The sequence below is a fragment of the Perca flavescens genome, chromosome 20 (genome assembly GCF_004354835.1).
Source record: "Perca flavescens isolate YP-PL-M2 chromosome 20, PFLA_1.0, whole genome shotgun sequence".
Lineage (NCBI taxonomy): Eukaryota > Metazoa > Chordata > Actinopteri > Perciformes > Percidae > Perca > Perca flavescens.
In genome coordinates, this window is record NC_041350.1 from 26858648 (window position 1) to 26875936 (window position 17289).

The 17289-nt window shown below is 42.2% G+C and overlaps 1 protein-coding gene across 1 annotated transcript; it reads left to right on the plus strand.

Moving 5' to 3' along the window:
- Positions 1–1720: 1720 nt before the first annotated feature.
- ap5s1 (adaptor related protein complex 5 subunit sigma 1) lies at positions 1721–6830 on the plus strand. Its single transcript, XM_028566437.1, has 4 exons — positions 1721–1806; positions 1916–2098; positions 4429–4720; positions 6122–6830. Exons 2-4 carry the CDS (start codon positions 1917–1919, stop codon positions 6248–6250), a joined length of 603 nt encoding a protein of 200 aa, XP_028422238.1. The 5' UTR covers positions 1721–1806; position 1916; the 3' UTR covers positions 6251–6830.
- The last annotated feature ends 10459 nt before the right edge of the window (positions 6831–17289 follow it).

Consider the following 17289-nt stretch of genomic DNA (forward strand, 5'->3'; position numbering starts at 1 on the left):
TGAGGTTTAGAAACGGAAAACACTCCTGTGGGTCGTATTTCCTGCCACCTCTGGGGGCGCTAATTTATGAAACGTTCCTGTGAGCCGTGTCAGAAGGTAGAAATAAACGACCGATAGCGCTGTATGGTTTGGAGGATCAATCCTCTGAGAACCGTGAATGCTTATCGAGCATATGTTGAGGTATTTCCCTGCCTAAGTGGACACTTTGACCTGCTGGTGGCGCTAGATGGAAAGTCAGAGGATCAATCATTTGGATTCATCTGCTGGGGACCATGAACATCTATCTGTACAACGTTGAATTCATCCAGCAGTCGCTGAGATATTTTAGTCTGGATCGCCATCCCTAAAGCCATTCAGTCTTATGCACTGGTGTGTCGCTGCTCTCATCTCACAGCTGTAACAATAACACAAGCAGAGCAGACATTTTCACCCCCCCAAAAAAAGAAGCACCACATCCTCAGGTCTTGTTACAGCGTGTCTCAACAGCAGCAAGTGTGTGCAGGGCAGAGGGTGAGGAGGTTAACAGGGCGGTCTGGAGTGAATACATTTTCTTTCTTTCTTTTCCCTCTGCCACACACACACACACACACACACACACACACACACACACACACACACACATACACACTGAGCAGGGCCTCTGAGAGTAAAGAAGCGTGACCAGCAGCAGCTGTTGGATTAACAGCTGCCTGTGTTTGTCTGCTGAGACCCCCGAAACAACTGATCTCACTCAGGCTCTCTGCAGCCTCCTTCTGCCTGTTTTCTTCCACATCTACACTACTCTACACTGTCTCAAACTCTTATCCATGTTGGTCTTTCGGTCCTTTGGAATTCAATTATGGTTGATCTGATCTGGTCAATTAATCGTTTTAGTACGTTTCCCACAAAAATGGCTCAAATCCAATGATTTTTCTGATATTCTATGATATCAAATTGAATACCTTTATGTGTTGGGGTGTTGATCGTACAAAATAGGCAATTTAAAGACCTTTGAAAAGACTGATTGGCCTTTTTCAATATTTTCTGGCCTTTTAGACAAAAAGATGACTCGATTAATCAAACAGATTCTATATCCTATCTTCACATTGCTACAAATCTGACTGGTGAAGGTCTTATTTCCTTCTTAGTTTAAAATCACATTATCCTTCATTTTTCAGTTATGTTTGCATGTATTTGGCTTGCTTGTTTACTCTTTCGGAATATTATACATACATGATATACTATGTACAGTTTTTTTGTTTATTTCGCAAATGTTATGTATACTTTTGGCTGTGTCTGTGGATATCATCATGGAGGAAAGTAGCATTATTATCTAACTCCTTTGTGTCTGAATGCTGTTGGTTTATGTCTATAATGGTCATGGGATTCCTGTAGCAGGGGGGTGGGGTTGGGAGGAATGGCTAGTTTAGGTTGTTGTTTTTGTAAATATAAATAACTTTTATAAATAACGAATCACAAAAATATAATATATGTATGTAATATATGTAATGTAATGTTATTGTATATTTCTTGTACATTATATTGTATACTGTGTACTGAACAGTATTTTTTTTTATTTCTTACTGTCCTTTCTGTTTTTATTCTTTATTCTTATTCTTTATATGTTAAGTGAGTTGTTTGTTAACGAAATCCTGGCCAATAAAGCTGATTGTGATTCTGATGTAATCAGTGCCCTATAAAGGGTACTAGATGTAATTAGTAGCCTACCCTATATTTAGATGTAATATACTGCGGGCGCCATCTATTGGTTCAAACAACGCATAGGCACGGTAGCCGCACGCGGTAGGTCAGCTGACCAACGCGGAAGTGAGTAATCAGGATCAACATTGTAAACACGCAACGGTAAACACTGTTCACGAGAAATAAGCAAGGAAAGTAAGTGGCTTTTTGGTGCCTTTTTCTCCACCCATGACAGCATGGTCCGGTGTTTCCTGATCCACACGGTGTGTCCGGTCAGTGCTCTCGGTGCCGGGGAGAGTCGGCTGCTCTACTCCCGGCTCTTCGGCCCGGATGAAGGCATCTTTTCCGACCGGGAGCGGGGGCTCAGCCCGGAGGAGAGGCGACTTGTGCAGAAGGAGAGGGTAGCTGTGGTAGCACGGTGAGTCGGGTTTTTTTTTTTAAATCAGGCTCTTTGCATTTATTTATTCCTCTTGCTATTTTTTTTTCATCTATAAATAAAATGGACCGATATAGACAATCCTCCTGTTATGTTTGTTAGTTCTGTCTTCGATAATCTCACAGGAGGACATGTGAGATTACATTCAGTTCCTCTAACGTTACAGATGACTGTATTCTAATGAATGATGCGTTACTAATGTGTAAGCTCCACTAATGTTGGAGCTGCTGAAGGTAGAGCTAATTTGACCTACTTTACTTACTGCTGATTAGGGCTGCACAATGAATCGCAATCTTATCGAAATCGTAATATGGACTAGTGCAATATCCAAATCGTGTCAAACCGTTCTAAATGAAGTATTGTGGTGCTGCAGAGACATCCCAGCCTACAAATTGTATTCTACAGTCTAAAAATCATTTTTAGTTTGGTATAGATCCTTGCAAAAGCCACACAATAATCATTTTAATTGTTTAAATTGTAATATTTTTCAATGAAAATGAGAATAACGATATAAAAATGATCTTTCCCTCCAATATTGTGAATCATACCGCTATCGCAATATCAGTCAAAATAATCCCAATTAGATATTCTCCTCATATCGTGCCGCCCTACTGCTGCTGAGTAGCTTAATCTATAACAATATCATTTATCAGTTGATTTATCTGCAAAGTAACAAGTGACAAAATCCGTCAAATGAATGTAGTGGAGTAAAAAGTACGATATCTGCCTGAAATGTAGTGGAGTAGAAGTATAACGTAGCATAAAATGGAAATACTAGTAAAAGCACGTCAACCGACTTACAGTGGGCTACTTGAGTAAATGTACTTAGTTACATCCAACCAGTGCGTCTGCGTATAGTCCAGTGGGTGGTTGTGATGCACCAATAGACTGCTTTACCTATTGTCAAGGATACGGACCAGTAAGTCCTGATGGTCATGATGTAGTTGAAGTCAGAGGGTGACAAACATGTCAGAAACTACAAACTTCCAATGTAAGCAATGCATAGACTAACATTTAACACTCGCTTTGTCTGAGACAAATTAAAAATGAGGGCACCTAAGATTTAAATTATGATGTAAACTAATAATTAACCCAAACGTATCAATTCAAATGATCCAGTGATGGCTTTCTCCATCTTCTTAGCATCCTGATGCTGCTGCTCATGAAGTTTCCCAGTGAGATCTTATAATCCTCCACACACTTCCAGTCTCTAAGTGTAGTAGGCCAATACACAGTCACACAGTTGATTATGTACTGTATTATGGTCTTACTGCTTATGTTTTTTTTCAAATTAAGGCCACATTTCCCATAAACCCTAGTGCTCCTTGTGTCAAGAGGCTGCTGCTCATTCCATATATTTCTTCTTGATGTTGCTATATAGGTATATCACATGTTTTGGGCTCTGTTGGTGATAGTAAACCTTTCACCTGGAATCACTTTGACTCTGTGTATCCGAGCAGAACAGCACCCTCTTCCTGTTTTCCGCTATATTGCATCCACTCTTCTTTCTGCATCCTGCTGATTTCTGATGGCACTCTGTGTAAAAAAAAAAAAAAAAAAAAAAAAAAACATCACAGAGGCCAGTGGAGTCTGTCGATCTTCTCTGCGTTCGTCTCATTTGTTTTCAGCGTACGAGGATTTTATTTCCCAGCGTGTGTGTCGTTTTCTCCTCTCCCACGGGACAACCTGTAACTACTGATTATTACTTACTGTCTTGTGCGGTGGGAAAGACTGACAATACTGTCCTACTGCTACATGTCAATGACAACAATTTGATCATTCATTTGTGTATTTTTCACATTCATTTTCTAGCATAAAGGAAAAACGGACTTTCCGAACATTCTGTAAAAGGCCTCAGTTATACTAAGTTATTAATGTATACTCAATTCACTTTAGCACAAAGATAGGCAACTGGGCAGGAAGACCTTGAAGAACGTGGCTGTTTGACTGAAAAGTTCTCAAATATAGTAATATATAATATAGATTTGCTTGCTTTCCTTTGTTTCGTATCATTGTAAAGCAAATGCCCCTGGGTTTTTAGTTTATTTAGACAGACAAAATATCAAATTTGTAGGCATCACTTTACATCGCCTCTGTTAATCTATGATGGGAATTTGTCTTTCGTTTGAAATTTTAAACACACAAAACACATTTAAGAACTTTACAAAAAGTAATCAAGTAAAAGGATAGATTTACGAAAAATAAATATTTGCGTTACTTCCTGCCCTAATCATAATTGATGTCAGGTGAAGTCTGGTTGCTTGCCTGGTTCTGTATTTCTGACCCTATCCCACTGCTCCTCTGGGACTCAGGCAGGTCCGCAGCGCCGTCTCTCTGTCCCGGGAGGCCTCGGCCCGGGTGCTGGGGGAGACGGTGCCCGGGGAGGAGGCGCTGGCCCTGCAGGAGGCCGACAGCGGAGTGGTGCGTCTCCGTGCTGGAGACCCCTTCTCTGAGGAGATGAGCGCTCTGTGGCTGGGAGTCCAGAGTCTGGGCTTCACGCTGGTTTGTGAGCCCCATGAGAACCTCCTGTTGGCTGAGAGCACCCTGCGCAACCTGGCCCGACACTGCCTGGAGCACCTGCACATGCTGGGGCAGGGCAGCGAGGTGAGCACCGCACAGACAGGCTTCCATTCTCAGAAAGGGGCTCCAGTATATGTTTGAGCACATTCAGGAACCCTTGGAGACTCGGCACCAAAGTGATCAAGTAGCACAGGGCAACTTAACGCAACGGCAACTCTCAAATGGCAGCATGTGGTAAATGTCTGCATGATTTCTGATACCTAAAGCTCTTGAATGAGGCTGACATGAGACTGTGGTCAGACCACTGTACTTCTATTTGTCCAACCTGGACTTGATTAACATGCAGACTTAATCTAGACCTGGTCTGATGTGATCTGGATGGAGAAAAAGCTTCTCAAAGTTTCTCACAAATACAGTTAATGTTTCACAGGTCTGACAGGGGTTTTAAACAGTCTCTATGTTAATAAACTCCAGGACTGAAAAGTCGAAGTAAAGTGGTTTTTGATCTAGACTCGGTCTGATAAGTTCTAAATAAAGAAAAAGCGGTGCAATCGCTAACCCTTTTTCTGTTTTGGAACAAATAGAATAAAGATTTCTCAAATTCCCCCCCGGGGATACCTTAAAACAGTGTGGCTGTAGAGGATTGGGTGATACATATCACCTCTTAAGGTACCCTTAACCTTTAAACCTGGAAGCCATTTTCAGCCTTGTTGTGGAGATCTACAGGCAGCCGTTTGACTTGCCGACACGTTAAAATGCCCCCCATTAGAAACCATGCATGTGGTTAGTGTTTGGGTGGCTACAGACAAATTCTTTGTGGCCTAACTGTTGTTGGCTGGAGAAGAAGGTCAGACTACTGTAACCAGTGTTTGTACTTGAATTCAACAAGCCGGCGTGTCTGGCTGTGTTCGACGTCCTGTTGGCCAGTTGGCGAAGGGGGGATTAGAGGAGGACCAGGTTGCTAATTGCAGTTTTAGCTCCGTCGCTGCTATTTGGGACACACATTTTAGCCTGGTGATATATAATCGACAAATCCCATGAAAAGACCAAAAACCAACAATGAATAGTTGCCAAAGCCTGAAATATCGTATTCCTCTGTGAGCTCCATTGTCGTCCAAATAACTATTACAACCCATCAACGAGCCACACTGTACCACTGGGTGACATGTTCCTTTATTACCATCAACACACACACACACACACACACACACACACACACACACACACACACACACACACACACACACACACACACACACACACACACACACACACAATAACACTACTACTACTACTCCTCCTCACTAGAGAACCAAATGTGTATCAATCCGCTGCTGAAAGTAGTCCCGATTATCTGGGCCGATATTTGGCAATTTGTGGATTACCTGAATTTTCATGTCGTTTAAAAAACAAATGCAAATTGTTAGCCACAGAAAAAAAGGGTCTGCGTGGCGTGGTCACTAACAGCAACCCTTCCCCCTCCAGGTTCTGCTGAGGAGCAACCGCGTGGATGCTCTGCTCAGCCGCCTGCTTCCTCACGGCCAGCTCCTCTTCCTCAACCACCGCTTCGCCCAGGCTCTGGAGAAGGAGGTAGCCGCTTACATGGCCAAGTGAACCAGAGCAGCCCCCGGTGTACCACGTCCCGTCCGAGGCTTATTACCGCGAGCTGGGACTGCTGGCGTTCAAACAAACTGGCTGTTCACCGCTGGCGACATTTCTGCGGCGGCGGTAGAAGGAGAACGGACTGCTTGGCGGCTGCTGCTGCTGCTTGTGATTGCACGAGGTAGTAAACACACACAGAGTGGAGACCTATCTCCCTCAGCCACTTGCAGCTCACTGTTGACTGTTTGCTGTGTGGGAGGCTTCAGTACAAATCCCATTTGTCAAATTGAAGAGTGAAAAGGGAAAAGAGTGGCAGATTAAAGAGTGCAGCTGAAGAGGCCAGTTAAAAGCTTACTCGTCAACATCAAAGACTCTTTATCTGATTCACAGTACTTGAAATGTCACGGTGGGACCTTGAGGAGCCAGACCAGACCTGTTTTGTTTGAGAATTCTGGGAATATAAATGAATGTCAAAGTGCTTTATTGCCTCACTGTGACTTTTAATGCACCTTTCGTTCCTTAAAGGCCCTGACACACCAACCCGATTATCGGCCGTCGGACGCTGTCGGACAGTCTGGCCAGGTCGGTGACTCGAGTCTGCTCGGTGTGTTCCGTGCCGTCGTCCGTCGGAGGAGCCGTCGGCCTTCATTTTGGCCGATTTGTCTTGTCTCGGCCGACTGGACTCAATAGCGAATCAGTGCATGAGAAAACCGGAGCTGACAACGCCAGTATCTTGTTATTACTGGCCATCGTATTTTCTTCCGTTCAGCGAGCGATGACAACAACGATCCTTCTTGACTACTGTCACCACTCTCTGATGAAAACGGTGACTGACGACAGCGTGCTCTGTGTTTACCAGGTCTACAGACATGTTCCGTCATTTCCGGTTTTCATTTTTTGGGAGACAGTACAGATTAGCGCTGCCTGCTGTTATGGAGACGTATTACGTCTCGCGCACGCGCAGAACGTACGCTGAAGTCGGCGCCGCTTCGGCGTGTTCCGAGGCACTTCTTTTGAGGGACCGGAGCCGACTGATCAGCCTCACTGGCTTTTCTGCCGACGGTTGGCCGTCAGGTTGGTGTGTCAGGGCACGGGTACGAGGAAAGCAGATATTTTGACATTTTGACATTTGACATGCAGCAAAGGTCCACAGGTCAGAGTCGAACCCAGGTCCGCTGCGTCGAGGAGTAAACCTCCTATATACCAACTGAGCTATCCGGGCAGAACACAAAACATACCTTCATCATCACCACCCGCCCAGACAAAAACTGGAAACCAAATAAACATATGTAGAAATGACACCAGTGTAAGCCCATCAGACACGTCTCTCCCCAGCACAGAGCTTCTCAGGAGCCCTCCAGAGACCTCAGGTACTTTCCCCATTTTCTAGTGTAGACATCCAACCTGGCAAACCGTTTATATGACATCTCGTCAAAAGCCGCCATCCTAGCCCTCTCACACGCCCTCTCCTGGATTGATGCCACTCCTTCATTCCTCCATCAGGAAAGCAGATTAATTTTTTTTTAAATGTTTTTGTGCAGTACAGAGTATGATTCATCTCACATCAACAAACAGCAGAAATGAAGCAAAGAAAGATCAAAGATCAAACCAAAAAACATCATCATTCTTGAGACATGAAATGTTATGAAACCAAACTGGAAAAAAACTGAATAAAACAGGATATGGTCAACTGCAACTGAAACATCCAGACACAACCAATAACAGATGTAATGCTGTACCTACCTTGTGAGCATCTGTTGTACCTCCGACTGCGCCCCCCCCCGTGAAGCCTGACTCTCCTGCTCCTCCTCCCACTGGCCTCATAAAAGCCTGACACTTTCTGTTACCGCCAGCCAAATCCAAAACCAGGGCCGTGATTTGCTTTGATCTTCTCCTTTTTTTTTCTTTTCGTATTACAAAAATAAAACTCTTTTTTAGCATTACCCAAGGCGTATTCTTTGAAACTTGTGTAGCCTAGTCTGCAAATCAAGGACACGCGGTGCGTTTTTTTTTTTCAAAAACGAGGCACCGGGGATCGTTCATTAAAAATGATAGAACACATGAGAAGGATTTAGAGGTTGTGTACATCTCATGGAGAATAAAAAAAAGACCTAACTTTAGCTGGATCAAAACACCTGAGAACTGAATAACACAACTGAATCAGAAAAGCAGTAAGTTGGAACTTTCCTACACATGGTCTGGGAGTGTGAACAGGTGCATGAGTTCTGGAATAAAACAACATCAATAATATCTGATGTGATAGGATATCTAATCCCTACTGACCCGATTGTCTTGTTATTTAATGACGACTCTAAATTACACCTGCTTGGGAGACAGGAAAATTTGGCTAGCCGGCTCAACAGCAACCAAGAAAATGATAGCTCAGTGCTGGCTCCCCCCCACTCCCTTTGTATAAAACAGTGGTTGGCGTATTTTCTAGACATAGTTATGCTGGAGCTCTCTACAGCAAGGATTAACAAAGCCAAATCATCAACTATAGACCTGTGGAGAAACACAGCAGCACAGGTATCAGTCCTAATGACCTCAGCATCACAAGAACTAGAGGAGAGGGACTAGGGAAGGTGGGATTTCTGTTTTTGTTTGTTTTTCTTTCCTCGAGACCACAGAGGGTGGGAGAGGGTTGTTGTTCTTGTTCAGTTGTGTTTGTCTGTTCTATATGTTCAAAAATATATATAAAAAAACATACAATAAAAAATGGATCTAAAAAAATAATAAAGCAGTAAGTTCCAGTAGGACCAGCAGAGGGCAATATTTTTTTTTAAATCTTTTTTTATTTAGGATCCCCATTAGTTGTTACCGTAGTAACAAGTATTCTTCCTGGGGTCCACACAAAAGATGAAACATAACAAGACAATCAACGTTACATTAATACTTATATACTTACTATATAATTAATAATTCCACGTTATCAATAAAATATAGTTCTACTGATACCTTCACATTTCCTTCTCAACAAACGGTTGACACAAGTAACCAATGGACAGGTGCCAGTGCACACTAGTGTCCATACTGAGGTAAACAACAGAATATGAATCCACGTTCACATCCTCACTATCATATGCAGTTTAAGATGATTTCTTTTGGACTGATTACAAATTGTACTCCCTTTTTAAAACTGATCTCACTTGTAATCTGTGTTAAATGCAGTTATAATATGTTCTAATTTGACATCGCCCTATACATTACAGTTTTCTTTATGGCATTAGTTTTAGGTAAAGGTAGTGTGAAGCGTCCCATAAAGGCTTGCCTAGTGTTGTGATTGTGTGTGTGTGTGTTAGCTGTGAGTATAAGTGTGTAGGTTTCCCAGAGACAGATAATTAGTATTGTTTTTTGGGCTTTTCCGCCTTTAATTTGACAGGACAGCTAGGTGGAAAAGGGGAGAGAGAGAGGGGGAAGACATGGAGGAAATCGTCACAGGTCGGGTTTGAAGGCTGGACCTCTGCGTCAAGGCATAAACCTCTCATTATATGTGCGCCTGCTCTACCCACTAATCCAACCCGGCCACAAGACACAGATTTGTCTTATATACTTGACCAGGCTATATGTCAGTCTTTCTTCTAGCCTCATCCATAACAGCCTAGCGTGCATCCCTTCAACACTGCTCCTCATTGAGCTGTGAAGAGCAAGACAGGCAGCTCGGTTCTGTGTAAGCTGGATCTTTTTCATTTCTTGTTTAGCAGCACTAGACCAGATGGCGTTCCTGTCAGTGTCAATGTGCAGTCAAGGACATTGTGGAGTAACCAAATAGTACTTTCAAGTACATTTTTGAACTAAAGGCTTTCAGATGCAACCTTTGAAAGATAAACCTGGCTTTATTGTATACTGTACTGCCAAAGGTATGCAGACACATCTGACACAAACTATTATTCAAAGCAGAGTCATTTTATTTGTCTTACAACATGTCTGGTAGGGATCTTTGATCCTTAATCTCAGATTAGCTCTTTGAGCAGACAAACGACTTTGCAGTCAAGACTTGTCAACTCCAGATAGTTTGTAGTTTGTATAGATGCATTTAGTACTGATTAAAGCGCTCATATTATGCTCATTTTCAGGTTCATAATTGTATTTAGAGGTTATATCAGAATAGGCTTACATGGTTTAATTTTCAGAAAACACCATATTTTTGTTGTACTGCACATTGCTGCAGCTCCTCTTTTCACCCTGTGTGTTGATGAGCTCCCTGTTTTAGCTACAGAGTGAGTCTGTCTTTTGTCTTTGTTGGGAGTCGCACATGCTCAGTAGCTAGGTAAGGACTACTAGCCAGTCAGACGCAGAGTATGAGGGCGTGCCACACTAGCAGCTAGGCAAGCATTATAACAAAATGATGCATGTCTCTGAAGTAAAGGCTGGACTACAATAGAGCTGTTTGGAGCAGTTTGTGAACAGTGTTTTCTGTTGGAGATGGTAAGTCCCTTTGGGGTGGACTTTGGGCTTTTTCACTTTGTAAACCTATAACATGCACAAAAAATATATAATACACAATAAAGGAAAGGGAATGCATAATATGAACACTTTAACTCTTGTAATATGACAAACCGGGGCTTCTCCACTAGAGGGCAGTGTGTAGCCAGACATGATGAGAGCGGCAGTCTAATAATAAGAGACAGATAGTGACACCGGAGCAGAAATCCACTGGCAACAAAGTCAGGAATGCTGCTTCGAAACAATTTAGAAGGAGCTGCTAAACATCAAACAAACGGCGCTGAGACTGTTTTCATGTGTGTGGAACCAGTTTGTAATTACAACCAATTAGTGATGCAAAGACATAGGAAGTTGATCTTTGCCTACACACAGCTGTTTGATAAAATGCATGAGTTAATGTCAAGTGGAGATTCAAATTAGATTAGATAACGTGCTCCGCGTTTCGTTTGTGTAAGTGTTTCACTTTTATCCCCCGTGACTGTTTGTAGGCAGGGTGATCAATGTAATAACATATACATGTGTAGCCTGCTTTAATGTGGAGTTGAAACGAAAACCTGAACACTCTCGGGCTTCAGTAGCACTTCCAGAGGGGATAAATTGAAGGCCATTAACTGAAGTACATACAATTCTAGATCTGCAGAGATTAATCGATTAGTTTTCAACTATTAAATTAATCGCCAACTATTTTGATAATCGTTTGAGTAATGTTTTCGGGGGGGAAAAAAGCCAAGATTCTCTGGTTGAAGCTTGTTAAATGTGAATATGTTCTAGTTTCTTTATTCTTCTATGACAGTGAACTGAATATCTTTTGAGTTGTGGACAAAACAAGACGTTTGAGGTCGTCATCTTGGGCTTTGGGTAATCTATATCCACGACGTTTCGTTTCTGGGATTGGTCAGGTGCCGCCACAAATTCCACCGGATGTCCCTCTTTTTGGCCGTATGTCCGTCACCTTCCGCTTTCTTTGTGTTGTAATAATTAATTAAACTCTGGTGGATTTCTGAGGACTATGGTTAACTGCTCCTCAGATCTCTGCAGGGTAAATCCAGACAGCTAGCTAGACTATCTGTCCAATCTGAGTTTTCTGTTGCACGACTAAAACTACTTTTGAACTACATGTTCCACCAAAACAAGTTCCTTCCCGAGGCTATTTTGCAGCGGCACCGTGACTCCGCTCGGCGCTTAGCACCGCCCATGGCGACTGTGATTGGTTTAAAGAAATGCCAATAAACCAGAGCACGTTTTTCTCCCATCCCAGAATGCTATGTGGACTGGTCTGGCAATGCGAGCCTAGGCTTTGGGAAACATTGATCGTCATTTTTCACCATTTTCTGACATTTTATAGACCAAAACAACTAATCGATTAATCGACAATGAACAAAAATTGTTAGTTGCAGCCCTAGAAATTTCTCACAGTAAAAACAATCGTGTGCCATTCACCGACTTTGCATAGTGGTTTTTAGCAGCCCTGCGTTGAAAACAACCAACCAGATGGAGAGTTGGGCCAGTTTCTCTCGGGGACCCAGAGGTCAAACTGCATGAGGCAGCAGTGCCAGCAGATCAGAGGCAAAGTCTGGGGAGCTGCTTTGTACATGAGCTGGAGGGCACCGCTGACTCACTGACAGTGGTGGAAGAAGTCTTCACATCCCTTACTTACTACAGTAATACCACACTGTAAAAAAAAGTACTTTGTTACAAGTAAAAGTCCTGCATTGAAAATATTATTTATTAAATATAAGTATGTAAGTATCATGAGGAAAATGTACTTAAAGTATTAAAAGTAAAAGTACTAGGGTGCCCGGATAGCTCAGTTGGTAGAGCGGGCGCCCATATATAGAGGTTTACTCCTCGACGCAGCAGGCCCGGGTTTGAAGCCGACCTGCGGCCCTTTGCTGCATGTCATTCCCCCTCTCTCTCCTCTTTCTTGTCTTCAGCTGTCCTGTCAATAAAGGCCTAAAAATGCCCCCCCAAAAAAAGTAAAAGTACTTGATACAGAAATATCCTCACATTTTAGAAACTGGAAATGATCACAATCACCATTCCAGCTGGACTTGTAGGCCATTATACTGTATTGTATGCACTGTATTGTGCATATTTGATAAACTATATGTGTTTTATGTGCAGTAAATTGTAACTAAAGCTGTCAGATTAATGTAGGGGAGTAAAAAGTACTCTCTCTGAAATGTAGTGGAGTAGAAGTAAGTGGCATGGAAAGAAAAGACTCAAGTAAAGTACCTCAAAAAAAAAAAAGTACCTCAAATTTGTACTTGAGTACAGTACTTGAGTAAATGTATTTAGTTACATTCCACCCCTGCTCACTGAGTCATGAGGGAAGGGCCTGCGGAGCACCTCATACTTGGATGGTAGGGGAGTGCAGAGGTTGTCCCGCACAGATGTGAACCTTCTGAGCTGTCTTCTCCATCCTGCTCCCTTCCCCTCTCCTCCCTTCCCCTCCCCTCCCCTCCCCTCCTTCCTCTCTGATTCCAGCTGCCCTCATATCCACTCATCATCCTTCCAGGCTGACCAGACCAAAGCTGACATTGTCACAGCCCATCTCAGTCACTCGCTCAATCTTTTCTTCTTCTTGCGTTTTGTTCACTCCCTGGAACCAGCCTGAAGCTCCCAACAAAAGATTTTCTCATTGAATTTAGAGACTGGCCATTGAATATGCCAAGTCCTCGAGTTTAAGGATTTTCTTCTTAATATTTCTTCTCCTGCCTCATTAGATGTATCCCTGACTATTGTATGGCTCATGGCGAGAGCACTGGGGAGAAAATGGGCTCAGCTCCAGCCAGGGATACAATTGAATGAATGAATTTCAATGCGAGTTGACGACTTATTCACTTGAGCCGCTGTCAGGGCATGCGGCGTGAAATACCTGAACGTCACAGCTCCCATTCATATACATTAGGCATCATTTCTATTCCCTTTCATGCATACATCTCTTGAATTTCAAACATTCCTGTCATAGGCGAATGCTAAGTGGAGTTTCTATTTGAGTGGAGGTTGAGGAATGCTCAGTGATAACAGCTAAACACACTCATATGAGGTGTCATAACAGATATGTGTGATCAGTAGTAGATTTCTGCTTTCTCCCCTGCCTGTGTAGGAGGGGGGATTATCGGTTTGAAGTACAGTATGTAGGCGATGGCATGCTTAACTTGAATTAATGGCTTGGATCATCATTTCCTAATGTTTGTTCTTTGCCATATTTCTGCAAATTATACCTGAAAAACACCCCCTCCACACACATGCACAGAGAGAATTGCCATTTCCCTCCCAGGCTCATCCAGTCTATCAAGCCTCAGAAGAGAGATGTTCCCTTTTAGCATCTCAAATCGCGTTAGATTTCCAATTTCAAGCCATTTAATTCATGTTATTTCCCCAGCCCCTGAAAAAGAAAGTCTTTTTCCACATTTCAACCAATCTGCATGATGCGCCTGCTGTGTTTAGGTATTGCTTGTCAGTGTGAGACTGACATCACACCACTTCAAACAACTCAATTAATTGAAAATATAAGTCAATTAATTCTTAATTAAGCTCCCTCTGCAGTGCCTTTCCTCTGTAGGTTTGCCGTTGCTGCTCATTATCAATGAAAAGGCAGTGCTGTCTGCGGGGCAACAGTCGACTAGACAACAACTTCACAGAAAGAAATGAAAACAAAGGCTTTCATAGTTTCGATTTTCCGCGTTCCTTTTGGTTCTTTTTGTTTTTTCCCACAAATTGATTTGTTGATCTGTAAGTAAGCTAAGTGATAAAGTAGTCTAGACTGAAAAAGGCCACATGCTCCTCATGTTCTGATAGCGGCTCAGTGGGGATTATATGGCAAACAGGATGCCATCTGCCTCTGCACGTAAGGCAGCCTTATTATTTTTCATCATTATTTAAATTGAAGATAGGCAGACAGATACTTTCTCACTCTCATTTTTTTTTTTTTTATCCTGTAGGAAACCATTATGCTTCTTTATAATTTGCAATTGGTCATTAATTTGAATTTTTTAACACTAATTAAAATAATTGTGCAGAGGTTATAGCTTGTTTGCGGTGTAACACATCATCCGGGATCATAATATTTACCGCTCCGAGCAAATGTGATCATATCCAGTACAGAGTACCAGCTGTAAAATGTTACGACCTCCTCAATAAATTTACATCCGAGAGTGGCTGACTCTTTTTATGGTAAAAGTACAGTGAGACTGTGTGTCACTGTATTTTACTCAGGCCTGGAGGGTTTAATGGGTCATACCCTTTTATCACACACTTTTAACACTCCCTTCCTTCTCCTCCCAGCTCCTCCCAGCATCATTCAACACTGTGTAAGTCGGAGGATGAGTCAAGTTTAAACCGGGTGGTGGCTTCAAAGTATTGTATTCAATGTTTAAGTTTTAGAAATAAAACCTGATACAGTTTATTATGACACTAAATATATCAAAATGTAGAGAATGAGGGTATTTTGCTACAAGAACCTGTCAAAAGTTCCATACAGGTTTTTTTTTGCTAATAATGATTAATTTGCACAAAAAATTTAGATTTTCAACATTAAGGACAACCATTTGTTGCCAGCCAGACTTAAAGGTCCCATGGCATGAAAATGCTCTGCCTTTGAGAAAATGAAAGCTCAGATGGGCCGATCTGGAATCTTCTCCTTATGAGGTCATAAGGAGCAAGGTTACCTCCGCTTTCTCTGCTTTGCCCACCCAGAGAATTTGGCTCCCCCATGAGAGAGAGACATCATGGCTTTCAAACGATCAAAGTGGCAGTTGGTCAAGGCCACACCCCCACCCTCCACCTTGCCCCCCCCCCATCTGTCCTCCTCAATAGCTACAGACACAGAAATGACACATCCTAAGGAAAGCTCATTGTGGGACTGGCTCTAGTGGCTGTAATTCTGCACCAAGGCTGAATTTCGGGAAAGAGACTTCAGATACAGTATTAGGGGACCACTAAGGTCTATATAAAAGAGCCTTCAGATACAGTATTAGGGGATTGCTAAGGTCTATATAAAAGAGACTTCAGATACAGTATTAGGGGACCACTGAGGTCTATATAAAAGAGTCTTCAGATACAGTATTAGGGGACCACTTAGGCCTATATAAAAGAGACTTCAGATACAGTATTAGGGGATTGCTAAGGTCTATATAAAAGAGTCTTCAGATACAGTATTAGGGGACCACTAAGGTCTATATAAAAGAGTCTTCAGATACAGTATTAGGGGACCACTAAGGCCTATATAAAAGAGCCTTCAGATACAGTATTAGGGGACCACTAAGGTCTATATAAAAGAGCCTTCAGATACAGTATTAGGGGACCACTAAGATCTATATAAAAGAGCCTTCAGATACAGTATTAGGGGACCACTAAGGTCTATATAAAAGAGCCTTCAGATACAGTATTAGGGGACCACTAAGGTCTATATAAAAGAGCCTTCAGATACAGTATTAGGGGACCACTAAGGTCTATATAAAAGATACTTCAGATACAGTATTAGGGGACCACTGAGGTCTATATAAAAGAGTCTTCAGATACAGTATTAGGGGACCACTGAGGCCTATATAAAAGAGTCTTCAGATACAGTATTAGGGGACCACTGAGGCCTATATAAAAGAGTCTTCAGATACAGTATTAGGGGACCACTGAGGCCTATATAAAAGAGACTTCAGATACAGTATTAGGGGACCACTAAGGCCTATATAAAAGAGACTTCAGATACAGTATTAGGGGACCACTAAGGCCTATATAAAAGAGTCTTCAGATACAGTATTAGGGGACCACTAAGGTCTATATAAAAGAGACTTCAGATACAGTATTAGGGGACCACTAAGGTCTATATAAAAGAGACTTCAGATACAGTATTAGGGGACCACTGAGGCCTATATAAAAGAGTCTTCAGATACAGTATTAGGGGACCACTAAGGCCTATATAAAAGAGACTTCAGATACAGTATTAGGGGACCACTGAGGTCTATATAAAAGAGACTTCAGATACAGTATTAGGGGACCACTGAGGTCTATATAAAAGAGACTTCAGATACAGTATTAGGGGACCACTGAGGCCTATATAAAAGAGACTTCAGATACAGTATTAGGGGACCACTGAGGTCTATATAAAAGAGACTTCAGATACAGTATTAGGGGACCACTGAGGTCTATATAAAAGAGTCTTCAGATACAGTATTAGGGGACCACTAAGGCCTATATAAAAGAGACTTCAGATACAGTATTAGGGGATTGCTAAGGTCTATATAAAAGAGTCTTCAGATACAGTATTAGGGGACCACTAAGGTCTATATAAAAGAGTCTTCAGATACAGTATTAGGGGACCACTAAGGCCTATATAAAAGAGCCTTCAGATACAGTATTAGGGGACCACTAAGGTCTATATAAAAGAGACTTCAGATACAGTATTAGGGGACCACTAAGGTCTATATAAAAGAGACTTCAGATACAGTATTAGGGGACCACTAAGGTCTATATAAAAGAGACTTCAGATACAGTATTAGGGGACCACTAAGGCCTATATAAAAGAGACTTCAGATACAGTATTAGGGGACCGCTAAGGTCTATATAAAAGAGACTTCAGATACAGTATTAGGGGACCATTAAGGCCT